Source organism: Thunnus albacares, chromosome 11, assembly GCF_914725855.1.
Source record: "Thunnus albacares chromosome 11, fThuAlb1.1, whole genome shotgun sequence".
NCBI lineage: Eukaryota > Metazoa > Chordata > Actinopteri > Scombriformes > Scombridae > Thunnus > Thunnus albacares.
This window is the reverse complement of record NC_058116.1, coordinates 27,102,842-27,126,796: the sequence shown is the minus strand read 5'-3', so window position 1 is coordinate 27,126,796 and position 23,955 is coordinate 27,102,842. Positions and strand designations below refer to the sequence as shown.

The 23,955-nt window shown below is 39.1% G+C and overlaps 2 protein-coding genes across 2 annotated transcripts in view; both read right to left on the bottom strand.

The window, feature by feature from the left end:
• Positions 1 to 20,738, bottom strand: part of hibch (3-hydroxyisobutyryl-CoA hydrolase) — a 33,188-nt gene extending 12,450 nt beyond the window's left edge. The window contains exons 1-7 of the mRNA XM_044365548.1: positions 20,605 to 20,738; positions 19,840 to 19,882; positions 19,242 to 19,373; positions 18,142 to 18,226; positions 17,949 to 18,029; positions 17,696 to 17,748; positions 4,996 to 5,074 (exon numbers count right to left, since the gene is read on the bottom strand). Of these exons, the coding sequence (XP_044221483.1) occupies positions 4,996 to 5,074; positions 17,696 to 17,748; positions 17,949 to 18,029; positions 18,142 to 18,226; positions 19,242 to 19,373; positions 19,840 to 19,882; positions 20,605 to 20,636 (505 nt within the window). The 5' untranslated portion in view covers positions 20,637 to 20,738. The remainder of the gene's footprint in view (positions 1 to 4,995; positions 5,075 to 17,695; positions 17,749 to 17,948; positions 18,030 to 18,141; positions 18,227 to 19,241; positions 19,374 to 19,839; positions 19,883 to 20,604) is intronic.
• A 2,077-nt stretch (positions 20,739 to 22,815) lies between these two features.
• Positions 22,816 to 23,955, bottom strand: LOC122992488 (annexin B11-like). Its single transcript, XM_044366311.1, has 4 exons — positions 23,910 to 23,955; positions 23,779 to 23,825; positions 23,338 to 23,687; positions 22,816 to 23,141 (listed from the first exon to the last, which is right to left on the bottom strand). The coding sequence occupies exons 2-4, from the start codon at positions 23,795 to 23,797 to the stop codon at positions 23,106 to 23,108; spliced, it is 405 nt and encodes a 134-aa protein (XP_044222246.1). The 5' UTR covers positions 23,798 to 23,825; positions 23,910 to 23,955; the 3' UTR covers positions 22,816 to 23,105.

Sequence of the window (23,955 nt, the reverse complement as noted above, 5' to 3'; positions counted from 1 at the left end):
TGCCTGTGTTCTGCTTTTACTGTAACTGACATGCCTTACATTATGATCATTGTTTTAAACGTGTTTCTTGATTATACACTGACTTTAGGCTTCCAACTTCACACACCTGGCCAGCAACTATGGATGAAAACTAGTCTTCTGGCTAATTCTGGCATATTTACAGTTATGTCTATTAATATGCACTGTGCCTGAGAAGTAAACTGAATAAATAAAGAATAAATAAAAACGTTGAGAAGACATCACTCTGCCACACAAGCAAGGAGATGCTCAGACGTCAGATGCCTGAGTGCAAACGTATTTTGAAAGCTTTGTTGACTACCAGGCTAGATACTCCACCCACCACCCACGAACGTTATACTGCTGCTCTGTAGTGACCCCACCCCTTCCCTTCTTACCCCAAACCGAGGACACTGCCAGCAAACAGAAGAAACTGGACCAGGTGGACCGGGAGCTGGGACATCTGTAAGTGTTCCATCTTTTTTTCCAGGGTTTGTGGGCTAACACACGGTGAACCCAGTATGCATAATTTGATTGTGATGTTGATAAGAGTTCTGTCTCTGAAGCTTATTAGTCTTGCAGCAGTTCTTGGATGCTTTCCCCTGCATTTAATCAGATACGTAACCTTAGTTTGACAACGGTTTGGAAGATAAGTGAACATACTGTTTTAATTCCTCTCCTTTCCTCTTTGTATTTTTTTTCCCACTCTCTCATCAAGGCCACGAGTAAGAAGCCCAAAGATCTATCATTGTGAGGCGCACTATTGACTGTCAAAGCAGTGAATTACTGTCTCCTGCAGCCATGCGAAATCACCAGGTATGGTGATTAACACTAAAACAGCAGCAAATCTGTTAAAGTCTTGTTTTGCTTATAATAAATAGTTGATAACACATACCCAGTCTTTCTGAATGCTCTCAGTTATGTGTGGATTCATGTATTAGTATGTGTTAGTGAGTGTTGTGGTGCTTACAGGGTGTGTACAAGGCTGAGAGGGAATAATCACAGCATACCCACTACAATAAACTGGACTACACCACTGGTGAACAGCACAATCTTGTCCTAAAGTGGTGGTGAAACCTAATACAGCTGGTGCTGCATCTTTGGCTCTATCTCTCTTTACAAGGCAATGTCTTTGGTTGATCTGTTAAGGGTGATTACTGAATTATAAAATGTTGTTGGTAGTGGTGAGAGAGCTGTGGAAGGGGGGGTGGGGGGGGGGGGCAATTAATAAATTATAGTCAGGGCCCCCTAAAGGGCAGGGGCAGTACTGGTGCTGCATGCTAAAATCCAGACTGGGACAATCAGGATCAGCCCTTTTCTCCATCTGTTCATTTGCTCATGATGTTGTAAGAAACAGGGAAACAGTTCAGTCAGTACAAGACACAACATTTTCTCTTTTTACATTACAAGTTTAACATATCAACAAGTTAGCTTTGACTATATTTAATTTGTTTTAATTAACTGTGTGTCATTTAGGCTCTTGACTGGCTGTGTGTATTCATTTCTACAATTTCATATGGATGTTAATTTGAATGGGTGTTGGGTTGTTTATTGTTGTGCCTTTTATTAAACCAAATTTGAGGGTTAACATCTTACTCTGCACTGTAACTTTTATTCTCCTGTTTTATCTCTTATTCCTTTTTATCTTCCTTTTATTTCCAAATGTAACACTTTTTAATTGTATTTAAATGTCTTTTTACTTGTGTTGCTTTTATATTCTGTCTTGATGCCATTTATGCTCTATGTAAAATGTGCAATGGTTGAAATGTGCTGTACAAATAAAGGCAGTTTTAACCTTGCAACAAGCTTTTTTAAACCTTCTTTTGAAAACCTACATTGACTAATAAAATGCTGGGCCTGGAAAGGGGTTATTAGTTCAAAAAGAATAATCAGTAAAACTTAGGATTATTATTGATATCTTCATGACAGTGTTTAAACTATAGGCCCTTTCTACAGCAGACATTTTGACTTGGAATAAATATACCATGTGTAAAAGCCCTGCACACCCACACAGGCGTTTTCACTTCAGGGTGATTAGACCTCCACTCAGGCTGATGTCAGGAGATGTGCTGGGAATCACTTGAGCTCACAGAATCAATGTAAGAGACGATTAGAATAATAATGTTTAATTGTCCAAACAGGTGCAACAAAACTGACAAGAGAGTGAGGATGATGTCAATGAAACAAACTCTGTTTAAGCCTGAACAGTCCTGAGAAATAGTCAAATAAGTGAAATTTTATATTCAAGAACATTTCAAGACGTAAATTTACGTAACTGAATTTCAGGCACTTGAAGCTTCATGTATAATATTGGCATACTTGAGTGGAAAAATCCAGATTCGACGGCGCGATAATAGCAGCAATAAAAACCCAGCACATAAAAGAGACTCTTGAGAGACTTCGACCCCAAGATCAAGGCTAAAATAAGCACGTTGGGGTCTGGAGGCAGCTGAAAAATGCTGTTTTCTCATGGAAAACTGTGCATTGTGAATTAGAAGTGGCTGATTGCAGAAAGGATGACGTGCTGGAAGTCAAATGAACAATAGTGACAATGTGTTACGACCACAGAGGCTCCAAAGAGGATTAGCAAAGATTTTACGCCATCTCGCCAAAATGACTGGAGAGATTATTACCTTTATAGGACCATAAATAATAAAATTAAACAGGATATAGTGTTTTTTTTATTGTTTGTACTACAACACTGACAAAAACGCATGGGTGTATGTGTGTGGATTAAAGGAAAACAAGCGCAATAATTAACACTTGCAGACACACATACAGTCCACTCAGAGAGCCAATTCTCAGCCTGCGCAATTCAATTATCGTCCCATTTCCTCCAACTCCTTTTTGTGGCCTCGCCTTTGAGAAATTTTCACACAACGCTCGGACCGCATCGACAAGGACCTTTTTTTTTTTTCCTTCCTGCTGCACTCATTTCCTGTCCGCTGACAACACGCTCTTCATCTTTACTGCCCCAGACATGTGAGTCAGATTCCACCGCACGCAGCTAGACAGCGTTAAAAAAAAAAAGGCATCAGCTGAAGATCTACGAGCCCAGACTGCACTGGAATAAGCTTGATGTGTGTGTGTGTGTGTGTGTGTCAGTATCTGTGTGTTCAACAGAGGATGAGTGTCCTTGGAAGTTTGCGAGCGTGAGGAAGTCAATCATCAGAACATACACTTATTATAACCGCAGAAAAAAAGATCAACCCTGAGCTCATACATCTACGGATGATACAGATTTCCAGACATATTGTAGTTTCTGCACAAAATACTGACATCATTTCCCACTTGTCACCTGATTATAACCTAAATATAATAAAATATGGACAGAAAGCTTTTAAACTGACCATCAAAACTGCTCGAGGACCATCTCAGAATCAGTTATCCAGCTTTATGAAGTGAATACACTGACGACATTAGCTGTCTGGTTTGTTTACAGGCTCGTTCTCACCACAAAACCATTGTGATTAATGCTTTGGTATAACAAGCCTTCTGTAAATAATTCATACACACATAAAAAAAACTGTGATAAACCATCTGGATTTAAGTGACAACGAGCTAGTTTATACCATAACGTAAGCTGTAATTAGTCAGTTGTTAGAGATTTGTTTCTAATCTCCTCAGAGCCTCAGGAGGAGGCCATCTGTCTGCAAGAGTCATTTAGCTAAAGAGCAAACTATAGCTGTTTACACTGGAGGAACTGACAGCGAGATAAGTTCTTGATGATCTCTGCAGACACTAAGTGGTATCAGTTATGCAAATGAGGTTTAAAAGTTCAAGAAATGTACAGTTGTTTTGTTCTACTTTTCACAGCTCTCTAATTTAGGATTTTAACTTCACCGTTAGTGTGAAAACATGCCATTAAATACAATTAACAAAGACACTGTTGATGGAGTGGAATATTTTTAAAGGCAGGTCATTTCAGTTCATGCTTCAGAAAAACTCATCAGTGGCTCTTTTTACGTAAAGGGGACGTATCGTAAACATTTCCAGGTCTATATTTATATTCTGGGGTCCTACTGGAATATCTTTTAATGATTTAAAGTTTCAAAAAACTCCTTATTTGGTCCTTTATGCAGCCCCTCGGTTCAGCCTCTGTCTGTAACAGGTCTCTTAGCTCTCAGACGCTGCCTCTCAGCAGACGTCTGCCAGCTCCGGAGGCAACAAGAATGAATAATAGTAGTAATCTCAAATATAATCTCTTCTCAAATATATTAGTACATGTTTGAGCCTGAATCTGATCTGAAATACGCGAGTGGACAACGTGAACAATCTTAGCAACAAACACTAGTAAACGGACGGCCGTTTGTAGGCATGTGTGAACAATCTGATGTTGGCTTGAGGAGGAACTTCACAAATGGGGCGTTCAGAGAAGGGTTGACTTTCAGGGAGCATTTTAAATACGTTCACCTTTTCTAACTTTGAACAACATCATAACAGTATATAAAAGACAGAAAAATCACAAAAAGCTTGTTATGTCCCCTTTAAAAGCTGCTTCAGTCAGAACAACAGATGAAATGAGATCTTCCAAAGCGTAACGTTTTATTAATTCAACTGGAAGAAACTATTTACAGTTGGAAACCTCACAAAGCATGTCTGTGTTTGATCCATGGCATATTTATAAATTAAAGAATTTTTGGAGTTGTAAGTCCCTTCTCTCCCTCTCTGCATGATGTAATATTTCTTTTTTTATGTCTCATCCTCCTGGAGTGTATCTGTGAGAAACTGAAGCTCAGCTGGAAACATATACAGGCCTTCATCATATATCGCACCGAAGACAACTCAGTCAACCCTCCTCGGCTTTCCGTGCAGACAGATCTCGTGTCGATGAACGCGTGTGAATTGAGTCCAGCTGGGTCTGCGGCTAAAATCACTGCTGCTTCATAATTAATGGACTAGATACCCTCTCACACTGATGTAGGCCAACCAGCGCATCTGCCCCCCTCCACCCCCTCCCCTCAAGGAAAAACAGGAAGCCGGTGCAGCGGGACTTACCGATGGCGGTCTCCGGCATGGCAAACAGCGTCTTCTCAGTGGCCACTCGGAACCGGCCATGAACTGATAGACCTACACCCTGCAGGTGGAGGAGAACAAAAAAAAAAAAACAATGCTATAATGAAAAGAGGTGGAAATAGAGTCCCATGCTGGGAAAAAGAGAATACACAGAGGGGGGAAAAGAGGGCATGGAGAGAACATTAATCACTGTCACCCTCTACAGGGAGGAACTGAGGTGAAGTTTGAGATAGAAAGTGCTGACTGGGGAAAAAAAAAAAAGTAAACCAGGACGAGCGTGTGTGTGTGTGTCTGTGTGTGTGTGTGTGTGTGTGTGTGTGTGTGATTAAAGTGTGTGAGGCCCAGCAGGGAGAGAGGTGAAGGCTAATGAGCAGCGTTGGCCAGAGGACACTTCCAGCACAGATAGGACTCTGTGCGTGTTTGTGTGTGAGTCGGATTAGGTTACCATGGAAATAACATCCCTTTGCATACATCCTCAGAAACAAATATGTATAAAACAATGTAGATACACAGACAGGTAAGCTTTTTTTTATTTATATAGCACTTCTTAATTGACAAAATTTAAACAAATAGATTGATAAAATACACAGAAATCAACCAAACTGACATAAAACAGGACATGGGAACAAGAGGGGAGGTCTAGCTGATATAAATGGGTTTTGAGGCGTCGTTTAAAACAGTCCAAGGATTCGGCGGATCTAACAGATTGTGGAAGATGACTCCACAGGGTTGGGGCTGAGAATGCGGAGGCGCGATCACCTTTTGATTTGCGGTTTGTGCGGGGGATAGATAGATAGAAGGCTGAGATTTGAGGATCTAAGAGGTCGTGAAGTGAAATGGGGAACAAGGAGAGCTAAGAAATGTAGCTAGCTCTCGCAGTTTATTCTGAATTTCACCGGAAGCCAATGGAGGGACGCGAGAACAGGGGTAATGTGGGACCTTCGGCTAGTTCTGGTTAGAAGTCTGGCTGCTGTATTTTGGATTTACTATAAACGTTTTAGAGAAAACTGACTGAGACTGGTGTAGAGGGAGTTACATTGTATTGCCTGACAGGTGAAGCACCATGTAGTTCAGATATGGTCCCAGTCCACTCAAAAATGTGTTTTTCTTCTTGTTTGAGCTTCACTGTGCAGAATGATGTCTGCGTGATGTGTAAAATGTCTAAATTGTAAAATCAAGTTATTACAATATGCAAAAAAATGTTATTTTTTTGTCAAAAAGTAACGTAGATGCTAGCTGCTACATTAGCTGTTTTGACTCATGACAGTCCCGTAAACTGGGACGTCATTAGTTTCACTATGTGTGACTCCAGGTGGCTAGGTGTCTCTGCTCATCTCGTACTGAATTTAACGGCCACATCTACAAGAAGGACAGAACGAAAATGAATCTGCACACCGATCTGAGCTCTCAGTTTGCTCTAATTGCGTTTCCAGATTCTACATACTGTGTCTCAAATCGCGTACTTCTGTACTTACACTTAACATTTTGAGTGCGTTCACACTGAGAAGTATGGAAAAATGCAGTGTACTGTGAGTACCCGGACGGTGCACTCAAAACACTTCTCGCCCTCAATGGTCGCCATCTTGGCTACGTAGCGGAAGGGGAGGGACCACTTTTCAAACTGGAAATGGCGGCCGAGTGCGTTGTAACTACAGTGAACATTGCCACATTATACAAATGTAAGTTATACATGAGTTTTTTAGCACTAAGCACCACTATACTGTTGTCCAATATAAGTCATCAGTATGTTTTTTGGGTTAATTTAGCAGTCTGTAATGATTTGGTAGTGCAAACGATAAAACGAATGCTAACGCTAGCTAATGCTAATGCTAGCTAATGCTACTTTGCGATCGTCATGCGGTAAGTGCACAACGGCCGTGTTTGATTTGAGACAACACTACCCTGTAGAAATTTGCGCACTACGTCAGTAAGTACATACTGTACACAGTGTACTACATGAAAGTGTACAAACAGAAATATGTGATTTGAGACACAGCTTTTGTCTCTACCTGCCGGGCAGCTAACGCTAGCTAGCAGCAGTCTGCAGATATCAGACTGATGATCTGAAGAAATACAAACAAAAGCAGATCCATTAGTGAGCTGATCTATCTGTCCTTGCAGGTCTTTTATTATTCTTGCTCAGCTGTCTTAAAAAAAATATGATGTTTCAATTCTGCATTTTTGCAGGCAAACATAAAATTGATTAAAATCGTGAATTGACACTAGACAACATAGATCGGTCTGGAGCAGAGGGAACATAAATGAACTTGAGACAAATATAGACAAATGTACCCTACGCTTCATTCTGTAATCTTTATGTAATGTAAATGTCAAACGATGAGCTAAACTCAGTCAAAATGTTGTCATGCACTGTTTCAACTGAACTGTCCTTCATACAAGCAGGAGACAAGACGAATGAGCTCTTATTTACAGTGATTTGAAACCCTGCTGACAATGGCAAAATACAATAAAAATAATCAATTACATTAAAAATAAAATGACAAAGCAGTCATAAAGCTAAACACTAGAAGACGAGGTAGACACTAGTCGTTACAGCTTGTGTAGTTAGATGAGAAAGGCGACTGAATACCAGAGACACAGTATTTCTCCTGCAGTCCAACTGCCTTTAATAAATCACTAAAGCGTATGCAGAGGAGTACCTTGAACAGCTCACACAAAGACTTTATACTTTAAGCCTCTGCCTAACACAACTGTCAACACCTGTTTCCTGCAAGATTATCAATAATAATTCCATATATGGTGTCATGACTGTCCAGTTCTTGCATCAAGTTCCCCTTTTCCAACGATCACTTCTTAGAATGGGGGTCACCATGTATCACGCACTTCAGATAACCTTTCCTAGTTCTTCTTTCCTAACAGACTAGACGTTCATTTGCCTAAACAAACAAAGTGTGAGACATCTCACTTAAAAACAGAGCAGGGTCAAGAGTGCATCGTGTTCTTTAAAGGCAAAAACTGATCAGTTGATCACACTTCTACACTGGAATAAAGATTAAAAACAAAAGGAGATGGAATTATTTAGTTTCTGGAGGAGATGTGATCCAACAGTAATGGAAAGTAATCACATTACTTCGTTGACCTTCAACGTTCTGGAAGATTGTTATTAATTGACTAATCATTCATCTACAAGGGGATATGTTGTGGGAGGACTCCTGGGAGCAGGGTCATTAACTGGTCAAGCCTGAGAAAAATGCAGTATGTCAGTGACTGGTGATGACTGATGACTGTGGAAGGTCACCGGGTAAATCCCCCCTGAGGGATCACCGTACACATGAACTAGAGGCTAGGATACGTATAGGTGATTCATTTCCTCTAGCTAATACATATATCTGCTTCGTGTCACGGTCACGTCACGTAAATCTGTTTGTATGGCCTGATATCATACACAGTTTTTCTTTAAGCTTTATAGGCGCACATGAGCAATGGCTACAAATCATGCGGCGAGTGGATACTAGAGTATAAGATGGCGTCCATTTAATTCCAATGAAATTTGCTCATCCGACACATAGGCCAAGACATCTCTTTGGTCTGTGATGTGCAGCCCAAACTATACATTTAAGTGTCTCCCTCTCGTTTTTCTCCAACGTCTTGGCCCACTGACTTAATTTTGAGATGATTTCATGCACATAAAAAAAAATTCCTTTCCAGGGTCAAGTAAAGTTTTACATATTTAGTCATTATTTATAATTGTTGTCTTTGAGAAAAAAATGCTTTTAGGGCTGCAGGGGATTTGTTTGTTGCAGTATTGCGGTTAAGAATTGGCAGCAACGTTGATTCAGTCTGTAAACATCACTTAGCTTAGTCTAATACAGCGCATTTTAAAATGGTGACTGGACACTCAAACTGTGCTCGTTGTAAAGTTGGGACATACAAAGAATGAAACCGAGAGCAAAGACAATCATGAAAACGTCAAGGTCCTGCCAGATGGAAAAAATAATAAGCCTTGGATTTAAATAATGTGGAAGGTACAAATCACCTGGTTTAAAGAGGACATATCATGCCTTTTGGGATTTTCTGGTATTCATATACTGTTATGATGTCAGATATCTTTGCTAAACATGTTCAAAGTTCAAAAACTTGAGGTTAATGTACATAGAAATGCTCCCCGCAAGTCAAAGTCAGGGCTTCAACCGGCTTTGAACACTTTGTTTGTGGTGTTTTTTTCTACTTTGCCTACGAGCTGACGTCACCTCATATGCCCATAAACAGCTATCTGTTCTGTAGCCTTGGTTGCTAAGGTGGCTGCTAAGGTTTTCCCATATGTGTTTGTGTTGTTTACACTCATATTTCAGATCAGATTTTGGCTCAAACATATACAGATGTATTTGAGAAGTTGACATTTTGAGTAAAGAATGAGAAAAGTGATGAAATCCTGCTACTATAGTTTGTTTAATGGGTTTGTTGACGTATCCTCCGGAGCAGGTGGAAGTCGGCCGAAGCTGACCAATCAGAACAGAGTGGGCTCATCAGGAGGCGGGCCTTAAAGAGACAGGAGCTAAAACTGCCTGTTGCAGACAGAGGCTGAACTGAGGGGCTGCATAAAGGACCAGTATGAGATAAAAAAAAAAAAACATTTTCTTAACTGTAAATCATGCAAAAATATTCCAGTAGAGCCCCAGAATGAAAACCTGGAAATGTGCATGATACGTCCCCTTTAAGCTACGACAGCTCAGTGTGATCGTGTGCTCTGTTTATGGTTGGTTTGTTCTTTGAATAACGTTTGCTGGGCTATATGGTCAATGCATGACAAATATCAGGTTATATAATGTTATGATGATTTCCAGTGTGATACATGGAGCAGCCCAGTAGGCCTTTGGCTTTGGATGGATGACGCAGTGTTTAATTTTATTCTCTGATAAGCGAGTCACTGATGTTTACATGTTGTTGAGTCTGATTTGCTGATTTGTTTCCCTGCAAGTGATAAATTGGCTAATTTTACAGTCATTTAGTGCTATAAATTTAAAAAAAAAATCCTTATTGCCTCTTATGAGCCAAGCTGAACCTTCAGTGATTTTAACTGATCTTGCTGTAGCAGCAGAAAAAGTAATGTTTTTATCAGGGGAAACCAGAAAGTAGCATAGAAGAAATTATATAATAAATAAATAATAACAACACAATAAAACAACTGAAATGAATCAAAACAAAGCAACAACACCAGAAAAACAACCGTGTGTTTTGACATGTCGCATAGAAGTTTATGACAAAATGCTTTTTAAGGCAGTCGGAGGAGTCGGCGAGCCACACGAGGGGGAGAAACTGAACCCTGCAGACCAGTTGACCCACATATTAAAAGGAAAAATGCAACCAGTCACAACATAGTTGAGCAATTGCAGACAACTGGGGAGCAACCAACAAGGCAGAGTGAAAAATCCAGCAAGGTTGGTATGTAATAGGACTGCATCTAATCACAATTTCCTAGCGCTAAAGGTGACATCTTCAAATTGTTTGTTTCGTCAATTGTCAATTGTCCAAAACCCAAAAATATTCAGTTAACAATGGCATGACACAGAAAAAAATGACACATCCTCACATTTTTTTTAATCAACTAATCAGATAAATTGTTAGTTAAATTCAATATCAGTCAATCAAGAGAAGAGACAAGAGTAGATTTCGGGAAATACTCTGTAATTATAAATACTCTGGGTTACTTAGGGGTTGCAACGGGTTTAGTTGCAGTCAAATGAACATATAGATTTCTATTTATGAAATAATGACTTCAAGCAGCTGCATTTAGGCTCATAAACGCTCAATCAAACTATCTATAAAACAGTAGACTGTGCAGATATAAAGAGGATCCCACCTGCCGAGGGCTGAATCACTGTCAAGCAACAATTAGTGACTGTGATTGAAATCGACAAGCTGTCTTCACCTTGCTCTTAGCGAACAGCCAAAGAGAAACAAGCGGGGGAAGCCAGAGAGCAGCGCCGCTGGGTTCGCCATAAGGCTGTGTGACAAATGACCACAGAGGATTAAAAATATCTGATCGCCGGAGACTAAACAGACCTTTGCCAAGAGTAGCTGCTCGTCTCGAAGAGCCAAAAAAACCAGAAAGAGACGGACTGTGACTTCTGTCAGCTTCTGCCATGAAACACACGATCTGTCTGTGTTTCATCAGCACGTCTGCACATGAGGGCGAAGACGGGCGTCCGGTTCATTTTCTTACAAAACAAGGAAACTTTGTAAAGTGGAAATCAAAAGATATTTATTTTTAATCCCAGTATACCATGAAATTCGGTGAAACTGTGTGTGTTTGTAGGGAACTCCTAAATGTACAACTGATTAAATTAACCACAACCTCTTTAAATAATCATCAACTATAATAAATAAAGGTTGTCTAATAAGTTTGGATTCTTACCAAGTGTCAAAGTGAATATTATCCAGTTAATGAGCCTTTTCCATGGAAGACATTGTGACTTGTCAAAGCAGGAAAAATACAGATGTAAATAATACAATTATTGATGGCTGATTTCCATTTAGCTGCTTCTGTTTCAGGGTCGTGGTGCTGTGCACGCTGGCTCACTGTCACGCTGTCATCATGACTTACTGGGACACTAGAATAGAAAGGAGCCATCATAATGTTATTACCTGTGCTTTTATTTCTATGACGAGCCAAAACGTCTGTTGTCTCAGAATAACCTCTGTTGAGATTTAAAGGTATTTTTTACAGTAATATTGTGTATTTTTAAATAAAAATAGCTATAATGAAACTATGTTACTATGAAAATGAGGATAAATTCACATAATGAACACAGTTTTAATAGGGAATGCAATTATTTCACAATTTGCTAATTTTGTATATTTTACTGCATTTTTTCATATCATTATTTGTTATATAATGTTGAATTAATCCGGGCCGTTCAGAGCTTCATATGTGTAAGCTCATGTTCTAGCAAAAACATCCAGTGTTCCTCCTGTCTTCATCTATTATTAGACACCGAATGAGTCACGTAAAACGGAGTGCACTTCAAAATGTTAGCTAAATGAACCTTGATCTGGAAAGAGATGTGAGAGAGTTTTAGATATGAAAGAAAGAAGAAATGAAAGACAAAAAAAAAAAAAAAAAAAAAAAGAAGATTGTTTTTGCAATGATCACAGGATGCAGCCGATGGAATGAGAGATCCTTCAATCTCATATTTCACCATAAAAGTAGTGGAAGACTGTTGCGTTCTGGTGCCGTATCACCAAGCACCATATAAGAACATGTCTGCAGAACCTGCTGTAAACAATGGAAATGTGCAAAAGTCTGCAGAGCGGCGTGTTTATAGCTCATGCATGCAAACAGGATTGGCTTCAAAATTTACCACCCAGCAGGGAGAGTTTACACTTCCTAAGAATATGCAAAGCTTCATTAAGCCCTCGTTAGGATATCTGGTTGACTGGATATTATTGTTATTAGATCAGGTGGAGTAAAGCGGTTGCATAACTTTTTGCATCCTAGTGCAGCAGGGTACCTCTCCCCCGATTAATATTATCTCCCTGAAGACTTTGCAGAGGATTTAAGCTTCTTCCTGCATTCATTATGAGACTGGAAATGCCCGTGTGGGTTATGCAGAAGCCTCCCAGACGGTGTGAAGGGACAAACGTGACAGACAGTAGTTATAAACACAGAGACCCGTGCCGTCTGTTTGAAGATGTACAACAGTTGCGTTACTTTCCACATCACTCTTGCACAAAATATTCACTTTCAAAACAAGCTCAGGCTGCAACAAAGCTCTGGAGGGATGAGAACCTCAGCGCAGGGATCAAAACCTGCCCCGAGGACCTTCTTGGGTCTCATTCTTGTCTCGGATATTAGCGATCAAGAGCTCTGTTCTCTGCAGGGGGAAGAGAGATCATACAGCTCCAGACAAATATCCATCAATTTGGGAAGCAACCGCCTCTGTTAAAGAGTCGTACAAACAGTTTCTGAACGTGAGGAGACGACCGTCCCGCTGTGTAAATGTTTGAGATCTCGACAGCAAACGCAAAACACTCACAAAGTCTCGAATGTAAAGTGCAGCAGACAGGGATTAATAACACTTCAGCATTTGCAGGCCTTTAATTCGAGGGATTTGAAACTTGAGAGAGTAATGAACGATGTGCGTGAGATGAGATCCTACTGATGTAAGAGGGAGGCAAACAGATGTGTGTCTCTGTGTGTGTGTGTGTGTGTGTGGTTTGTTATCACTAATGCAAGAATACTCGTTGTTCGACGTGGGAGTTCTGCCCTGAGCTCAGAGCAGATCTGGGAGCAGGGACTCTGGTGCCTCTCGGACTTTTTCCTTATATAGAACTCTGCTGTTTTCAACTACTGCGCACATTAAAACAGCGATCACCCCCGAGGATGGTTTGTGTCAACATCGCTGTCCGCTCTGTGCTGACACGACAGATCAGAGACTATTTTATTCCCAAAGCCATAAATCCATAAAGAAAAAAGAAAAAAAGATAAAAATGTGTGATAAGCAGCAGCAAATGATTCAAACAAACACAGCTTTTATCAGCTTTACTGTTGGGATGATGAACCGTAGTGAACATATGGTGCGACGTAGATCCGGACCAGGCGTTCAGCCGTCCCTCGGATCCGTTAAACGACCCCCTGTTTTTTGTTTTCTTTCGGTTTTGTTCTGACAAATAAATTACAGCCTCTGTCTCTTCTGGAAAGCAAAATGATAAGTAGGGATGTTATCATCACTATCATCATCATCATCATCATCATCATCATGGCTGTGTAAACATGAGAAAAACAAGCAAACGAGATGAGTTTTTGGAGCTTATTTACTACACTGATAAACTGACAAACAAAAGCTGCAAAGATTTATGTGTTTTTGTTTATTTTTCTGCAACAGGAGTCAAATGTTATGAAAATTGACTTATTCGCTGAATGAAGGTCAGACCCAAAAAAAACAACAGCACACATTTTGATTTAATTACAACACAGCCTCCAGGCTGTCAAAGTCCACAGTTTAACCCCTTCATGTCCCCTTCCTTTTGGCAGGCGGTTGGTCTAAATTAAAACAAATGTAATACTTCTGATCATTACACATCTGCGACGGATTTGGATGTTAAGTTTTCCAGGATTTATTAAATTGCGGGACTTCCAGACTGCTTTGAAGGTAGCGAGACGACATTCTTTCAAAGAGCCAAACATTGAACTGAACCTTTTTTTGTTCATTCTCGTGTATCGGCCATCAGACTAAGAAGCTATTGTTAAATTATATGTTTGCTATAAGATGGAAAGGCTTAATATTTAATTGTAAGCGTTTATGTTTAATGATAAATCAGTAATTTGTAGTTATTGTGTCTTAAGTAATAACTGATCAGTTTATAATAATTTAATTCACCATGGCAACCAGGTGCTGCCACTTTAAGAGAAAAGAGAAGCCTCGGAGCAACACCTGTAGATAATTAATGTTAATTACTTCATGTGTGGTGTAGCTGTGGAGGACTACGGTGTCCTGTGGAGAACATTTTGTTATCCTGCTCACCTGTGGATCACTGGACCTTGAAAAAAAACAAAAGTGTGTATTTTTTAATTAAGTAACTGACTTGGTGTGAATCGTTTGGAGGCTACGGTTGGTCATGAATGAGCCACTTTGCTTCTACACTGCATTTATCAACAGCAATGGATGAAGTGACTACGTGCAATGTGAAAGGGTTCACTCGCAGTGATGAACTCACAGAGAATTATTACCCGACTCTGCATCTATTAACTCACTGTTTTCTGGGCCACAACTTCATGTTTTTTTTTGTTGGCTCTCATCTCTCACCTTATTTCCATTAGCAGGCTGCTGTTTTCACTGAAAAAGTTCAGATAAACCGACTGTAACTGCCTAGCACCAAATAAAAGACAGAAGAAGTTAGTGACCGACTGGTAAACAGAGTGGAGCATTTAGCAGCTAAAGAGCTGGAGGAGACCAAAACGGAGCTAAAAGGAGAGTGAACACTGGACTTAAGACTCCAAATGTTTGCATGCAAGTATAAAAGATGTGTCCTCCCCTTCCAATGTCTCCATAAAAACACACGAGTTTCATGATTAAGTGCTTCACTGATAAAACATCTCTTTTTCTGGCTTCTCTATATCCGTCCTTTCATCACCAGATTAAAAGGTTATTGCAGTGTGAGTCGGTGTTTTCTTTAACTCGCTGCGCATCATTAAAACCTGACACTCTCTGATATGTTTTGTTTTTGTTACGGCCTTCACCTTCGTCCACCCTTTGCTGCTAACCAATTTTCAGTGTGCTGCATTTATGTAAATAAGGACGTGTTGTCTCCTGTGTGAGATTGGTCCCGCTGCCGAAATGACCCTCACGTTAATATATTCTCGGCCGTGTTATCGGTCGGGACAGCTGTGATTTGAGCTCGCCGCCATCTCTCCTGATCTGTCTGTGCTAGACAGTGTTGTATAGTCTGTATAGACCTGAATTCAATGTTTAAGAGCAGAGCAGGTTAGTTGAGGTTTTATCTCTCATTTCTTTTGTTTGTAGACAGGTTTTAGTCTTTAGTTAGGCGTCCTCTTTTGGTTGTATCTATTTGATTTAAGCAGCACCCCTCAGGCCCTTTCTCCTTTGTAGTTTGCCTCTTTTATATCAGTTATTCGTACACTGAAGTCATTTACGACCAATCATAGTAATACATAACTTTATTTCACCAACTGGTTTATGTTGCTTCCCTTTCCCTCAGACAGCTGGGTCGTAATAGTTCTTTTTTGTCCTGTACTGTATGCGAACGGCAGACGCAGCCAAACGCAAATACAAGCAAGTGCCAAACGCTGCCATTAATATCTTCAGCCTGTCTAGTGCAATGTTATTTCTGATTCTCTCCACTTTAGCATTAACACATTAACTTCCTTCTTGTTCCTATCCAACGGAGAAGGATGATTTATAAAAAGTACATCAGTACCAAAGACCTGAAATCTAATCTAGAATAACACACGAGAATAAAGAGCAGCAGACGAACAAAAATGTAAAACAACAACTCAGAAACCGAAGATATTTGGTGTTTCTCATGTTTCTCAACCTCTCCTAACAACATAATAGAAAAATGACAGAGCCAGCTAATTATCATAGTGATTTGTACAACATACTGCTTTCAAAACACTCTTTGAGGAGTACCAGAGTGTGTAACGGCAGAGTGAGGGTCATTTTTGTGCAAAGGGCCTGATGGGGTTTCACACATCTCTGCACCACAGGGACGCTGACACTGACACACACACAGACATGATGAGTAATGACCCAGCGGATACTGTCGGCTGTCAGTGACCTCGGTGACACCTCCGGAGTAAAAATCACACGGTCAAGGTCACAGCAGAGAGAGAGAGAGAACAGAGTCATCCAGAAAGTCAGAAATCTCCTCTGAGCAGCTGAGTTATTAATAATATTAACGAGGCTTCGTGCAGCTCTCTGTCTGTGTGACGAGTCGTCCTGCTTATTGTGGGGCAAAGGTACCAATTCAAATTCCAAAAACCATATCTGACACGTGGAGGGAAGAAACGAGTGGCAGCAACAATGCTTTGTCACTTTATGTTTCATCCAATCAGACGCCACCTCGCCTCTGGCCGATAGCTCTCTACTGACACCTACAGGTAGAGTCTGATATCACCTCTCACAGCAGGAGCAACACTTGTAACACTTACTACATGACATAAACCCCACAAGTGTTTGATGTCAATGTCGACTTTACTTTTTGTATAAAAGTGAATGAATCACTCTCATCTGAAACATGTACTAAAGACCAATCAGCTGTGTGACCATTGAGTTTAGTTTACATTATTTCTAATTGACATTGTGGGTGTATGTGATGTGCTGTGTGTAGCTTTTTAGTTTGTTTTGTTTGTTTGTTTTTTTGTTTTTTTTTTACTGTTTGTTGTTGTGCTGTTGTATGTTTTTTGTCTGGGACTACAGACGCAAATTAGCTTCAAGCTAACTCTGGTGCGGTGCATCTTTAATGTTTCAAACTGCACACTGTCCCGTTCAATAAATCATAAATAAATAAATAAATCAATTTAGTCGTCATTTCCAACATAAACATAATTTTAAACAACTTAAAGATGTTATAAAACAATTTGAATGCAGAGACTCTGAGACTGATGTTATAATGGGAAAATCTTTTATTCACAAATGTTGTTTTTTTGTAAAAGATTATCAATTTTATCTCTATTTCTTCGGGATTTTATATATTTTATAAACTCCTTAAAAATGTCTTCAAACTAAAAGATTATATGTGCAATTAATTATTAAAACTACATTTCTGAAAACGTTTAGAACTTAATCTGCTTTCACTTTATTTACTTTATTTTTTCTTCTTATTGTCTTTGTGTTTGTTTCTATTTGTCTTTCACAAGACTTGGTTGTAATTTCAGTTTACAATGTCTGACTTTTGGATGTGATTGTGTTGAAATGGAATTTGTTGTGATGAATAAAGTCTTTAAAAACAAAAAAGGACATACAATACATCCCATCCTTTGCAGTTTTTTAAATTACAGTGAAAAACACGTTTAGGGTAAAGAAAGTCCAAGTTTAAAGGAGCCAAAACTGACCAAACATAATAAATCTATGAAGACAGATACCTCATAGTGTGTAAATATCTGTTTAGAAATAGCTAGAAATAATGAAAAAAGCTATAAGGTTTACCGACCTGTATGATTCATAATGAAATATGATACCTTAAAAATAATTGTACTCACCCCTCCCATTGTTATTCCATCAATGAGGGCGATATATGGCTTACTGCACCCTCCTTAAAAGATCAAATAAAATGTGTGAAAAGAAGGGAAAATTCATTTAAAATATGTAAAGTGATCAATTAGAAGCCTGAACACTGATTGTCATGATGTCCATATTTATATACAGTCAATAGGTGAGACTGTAGGTGAATGAATATCAATACATGACACATTTAATTGATAATACAGGTGTGATTGTAATCATAAAACTCACCTATAAGATTGTTCAGAATATATTCCTCACGGAAAAAGTCCTGTGCGAGAGAGTCTCCGACCTTCCCCGCGTCTGTAACGGCTGAAAGGAAAACAAGACAAAACATTACTGAAGCAGCAGCAGGTTTTAACTACAGTCAACCTGTTGCACATCAAAAGCTCCACAGATACCAAACTAAATGGTTAAAACTCACCTCTGATGTCTCCACCAGCACAAAAGGCTTTCCCACCTGCTCCTTTGATAATCACAATGTCAGTCTCGTTGTCCTTATCCCATTTCTAGAATCACACACACACACACAAAAAAAAACATCTAAGCTGCAACTAGATTCAACACATTTTTTTGACATCTTAGACGTTCAGAATAGAAGAAACAACAACTGAGACATTTTAATCGTGACACAAACTGTGTCCTTCTCATTTGAAGATCTGGATAAATGTGGCCTTTAAAAAAAGACTGAAAGCAAAACAACAAGTGGCACAAAATACAGTTTGAGGAAACTGAAAACCACAAATGATGCATCAGTCGTGTCCTTTCTACTTCCAGCAAACACACACATTTTTTATTTGACAGGAGGGATGGTGTTTATTAGAACCGTTTTTATGTGTGTCTTCTGTTATCTGGTTACATTAAACTGTTTTTCAGAGTTAAATGAATTAGATTCCCCAGACTGCTACATAATCGTAGGCACGGCAACGTATTGCTGCCACCATGATAAAAAACAAAGTATTTGTTCAGTTTCTTTTCTCGTTTTTAAGATGCTTTTCATATCTTTAACTAGGTATTTTATGTCATTTTCTCTTTTTCTAGCTGATTTAGGCCACAATATCGTCTCTTTAGGCTCTGACTGCATTTTTTTTCTTGATTTAACAACATATTGTTCTAACAACTTATCATGTTATGACAGGAAAAGTTTGTTTTAATGAGATGAGGTTCATTTTGTGAAATAAAGAGGTGGTTTTGTGATATAACTTGATAAAGTAACATGTTGTTAATACAAGAACTGTTTCTTGTTAAAACTGAATAATTTAGTTTCTTGTACTAACAAGAAAAGTAACATAAAACTAGTTAAAACAAGAAAAACGTCTTGTTATAACAAGCAAATGTATGTACAAGCAAAATGAGCAACTGTATCGACTCTCAATCACATCATGACCTTGAGTGTCAAACTAAGTGAGATACTGACAGACGTTTACGATCAGTAACACGCTGCTGTAATACATAAAACATACATAACCAGTCCTTGACTCTTGTCCCAGTAGACGTTTGCATTAAGCTGAGCTGTCATCATACCTTGAGCTGAGGGTAGATCTGTCGGATCATGGACAGGTTGAGCGCGTTCAGGACTTTAGGTCTGTTCAGGGTGATCACGCCGGCTTTGCCCACTTTCTCCATGACAACTTCCTGTTCCACATGACTCGACATCTGATCCAAAATAGAGACAAAAGGCTTTAAATCACACTTTATATATTCAGAAAGAGCAAGATCACTCCAGTAGATTTAAATAGTGAAGAGTGTCATCACTTTAAAAGACAGATAGAAAAGGCTTTGATTGGAACTGACTCAATAAAATCACTTCAACAGACTCATATAACAGTGATACACAGAATAGAAACTGTATCAAATAGAGTAAAGTGAGTTTTTTTAGACTGGACAGGAGCATAATAACTAGAACAGAACTTCACTGAACACAACAGGTGAAAACTTTGCTTGGTCTTATCTCAGATGTAAAACCAACATCAGCACAAAACAATCAAAATGCATCAAATCATAAAACACATGAAGAGCAAAACACAACAGTCTCCATAATGTCACTGTCAGGAGAAAAACACAAGGTGAAGTTCTCAGGAACAAAAGTTGTTTTCTTATATATGTATAAATATATACATACCATGTGGCCCTGGATTCGCCTCAGTCTGCAGAGGGACCTCAGTCTGAGGGAAGCAACAAGGAAAGTGTGGTTGAGAACGTTAAATAGCATTATATAACATCAATCAACTTATCAATAATCTGTTGCATTTTGTCAAGTACTGCACTTAAATATAATTTTTAGGTACTCAATAAATGTTCAAATGATCCAATATTTCATGTCCAAAAACTGAAAACAGATTTGTGTATCAGAACTTTGTTTTTTCTTCTTTCCTCTCCCATTAATCATCTCACGACCCCTCAGATTTATCTGGTGACCCTTTGGAGGGCCCCGACCCCTAAGTTGGGAACCACTGGACTAAACTAGCTAACTGTATATAAAGTAGTTGAAACTAGCTCCACCTGCAGCAGCTAAAACACTAACATGCTGCTCTAACACTGATGCTTCACTATTAATAATCTAATGATGTCATATATAATAATATATCAGTCAGAGGGACCAAACCACTACTTTTACTGCAATACTTTAACTATATGCTAATACTTATGTAAGTTTACTTTTACTAAGTGGGATTTTTCATGCATGACTTTTACTTGTAATGCAATATTTTTGCATTGCTGTATTGGTACTTTTACTTCAGTAAAATATCTGAATACTTCTTCCACCACTGCTAACTATGTGACATTTAAAACAAGCTACATGATTTTAGCAAACTCGGAGTATTACGATAAAAACACCTGATTGCACCGAATAAAATCGCTACATACGTCGTCACTTGACACGTACCTGTAAGTAGAAGTCAACACCGTTAAGGACATATTTATTATTATTACTATTATTATTGATTTAAGCCGTGAGGCCAGTGGCTGTACTTGAGGCACAGTTTGCTTTGCTCTCCTTTCTGGAGTTTACTTCCTGACAGAGGTACACAGCTACCTCTGATTGGTCACTTACTTCTGACGCAAGCACACAGCTGCTCCTGATTGGTCAGTGTAGAGGTGGGCATACACACCATCGATGGAGCTTCAGTCCACGCTGCGTCTCTGCCACACTGCCACCTGCTGTAGAGATGAACCACTCACTCCTGTCCTCTTTAAACATGAACTATGAAACTTCTGTTTTTCTTTTTAATGTTTTTAGTCGCTCATCTTCACACATGTCTGTAAGGATGGTTCACCACTTCGGTCAAGATTATATTGAGGGATCACCACTAAATGTTGCACAGACCAAGTTCATATCTTGGATAAGATTAGATAAGATGAGATAAACAGATCTCTAAAATAATAATAATAATAATAATAATAATAATAATAATAATAATAATAATAATAGTAACAATAATAATAATAATAATAATAATAATAATTCTGTGTACTTCTTTCCAATTCATTAATTAATGAATTCCAAATACCTTCAAAGTTAATGACATTCCCTTCAGCCTTAAATGTCAACATGTTAATGTGCTAAACTGAAATACTGAATGTAATGATAAATAATATATTTTACAGGTTGAAAACTGTTGTAAGACTTTGCCTGTTCATGAGTATCAGCTCCTGACCTGAATCATTTCTATTTGCAGCAAAACATTTGATTTTTCTTTTCATATGATATGATATGATATCTAAAATACTATTTCTGCCTGCTGCGCAGTGAATGACCACTTTACATGACTCATGATGATGCCACTGATAGAAGCTGAAATAAAACAGACATGAGACCACAATGACATTGCAAATAAAGCATAAAGCAAACTAGTGTTTCTAGGTGAACTTACAATGATATGATAGCAAGGTGAGGTGAGTTTATAGTATATTTCATACACAAGGTGCTTTACATAGTGCATTAAAACATTAAAATGCAGAAACAAAGGAAACAGAACAAGTTAAGAACAGAGGCTTAGATACTGGTATAGGTATATATTTAATTTACTTAAGGTTCAGTCAAAGGCAGTGCAGAACATAAATGTTTTTTGGTCAAAGTCTGAGATCCTCTGGAAGTTTGCTGCACAGTAACTAAATGCTGCTTCTCCATGTTTAGTTTACACTCTGGGAAACGTTAGCAGTCCTCTACCTGATGACCTGAGAGGAGGGTTCATCTGGTACAAGAAAGAAAGTCTGTACAAAGCCATGAAAAGATTTATAGACAAGCAGCAGTACTTTAAACTCTATTTTCACATATTGGAAACTGGTGCAGAGACCCGAGAACTGGTGTGACGTGTTCAGTTTTCTATGTCAGCTAGCAGCAGCTTTCTGAATGAGCTGAAGAGTTTTATTTTGGTGAAACCTGAGAACAGACCGTTACAGTAATCTAACCTGCTGGAAATGAAAGCATGGATTAGTCTCTCTAAATCCTGGACATCAATGTTTTTTTAAGATGGTAGATTTGACTTCACATGGTTGTTATGGTTTAACTCTGAGTCCAGGATTGCACCAAGATTTCTGACCTGGTTTTCAGAGACAGAGAGTCAAAATGAGCGCTAACAAGGACTGGAGAGCGAATACACATGAAGAGAATCAGCCTGTGTCCCCTGAGGAAGAGGTTTGATGTGAAATATATTGATATTAGACGTTGTGGTTTTGTGGTGAGCCCATCTTCAGTCAGCAGTTAAACCACATAACAATCCTGCAGAATTCACAGCATGTAAGCCTCATTTTTTAATACAAGAACAAAGAGCAGCAGCCGTCAGAGATCAGCGAACATGTTCTATAAAAGGCTGAAAATCAACGTCAACATGTGTTTGATTACACAGGTTATCAAAATGAGATTAGGGAGACTGCACCGGCAGGTCCAGAGTGAGATTTACTGCTGTGTGAATGTGAACAAGGTTTGGCTGAACAATTGTGGTCAGTCATCCTTCCCTGGGCAAATAAAATAAAGAGTCCGCCTCGGTCACAAGTGTATTCAGAAATATTGTAGAGAGACAAAACAAAATTTAAAAAAAGCAAGATGCTGCATCGTTAATTTACTCGCATTTATGATTTTTATTTTTATTTTCTCACAAACACAAACATGGATGCATTAATGCTTGTAATTACACCCAAATTATGGAAAGTTAAGAAGCACCTATATGACATTATTCCCTGTTAACATGTCATGATGTGGCAGATCTCTGTTAAAGCTAAAGCCATGTTTTTATATACAGTATGTTCTGACAAAAGCTTGATTGTAAAAATGCAAGTGTTGGATACAAATCTATTTTTAAGCTTTAACTTCAGGCGGTAAAATAGTGATTATAATATAAAGAAGAAGGAAGATAAAGGCAACTTGTCTTGTCTCTTCATCTTCATCTAGTCAGAATCGCTGCTGCAGGAGCTGCTGGAGGACTATAACAAGGAAGAACAGAAAAATAAATAGTTCCATTATTTCAGTCAGTGATGAGAAACTAATGCAAACCTCAGATTACACCTGGATGAGAACATCAATTCTTGCCTTAGATAAGTCAATTTAAATGCCAATTTTACTCTAATAAATCCAATCAACATCCACTGCACTCTACTGGAGAAAACTTCTGCATCTTACCCCGTGGCTGTCCTTTCCTTTCTTGTGACAACCTCTGTGCTTGTGACCATGCTTGTGCTTGTGTTTATGCCCGTGCTTGTGCTTGTGCTCGTGTCCATGGCATTGTCCGTGACCTTGCCCGTGTCCGTAGCCCTGTCCGTGTCCGTGGCCCTGCTCATGTCCGTGGCATTGTCCGTGGCCCTGGCCCTGACCATAACCAGGTCCAGGTGGGTAGCCGTGGTTGCCTCCTGGTGGACCGTGGGGCTGAGGAGGGTAGTGTGGTGGCGGGGCGGCGCCTGGAGGATACTGGGGTGGATATCCTCCTGGCATCTGCTGAGGATGGTTTGGGTACCCAGGAGGGTACTGGTTTCCTAAACATACAGAGAAGAGAGAAGTCAGCCATAAGTCAGAATTTAGAAGAAGTGATGCACATTCAATACATTTAAAAGTGTTGTTGTTTACCTTGGTTGTGTCCGTACATGTTAAAACTTCAGATGAAACTACAGATCCTGTAAGAGAAAAAAAGCACTTTAAATAAATCAACAGTTTGTCTTTCAGCACTCGTTCATGAAACTGACAGAGCTGCAATTTACTGTGTGCAAGAGTGCAGATCCACAGATGCAGACGTCTCCTGTTGAT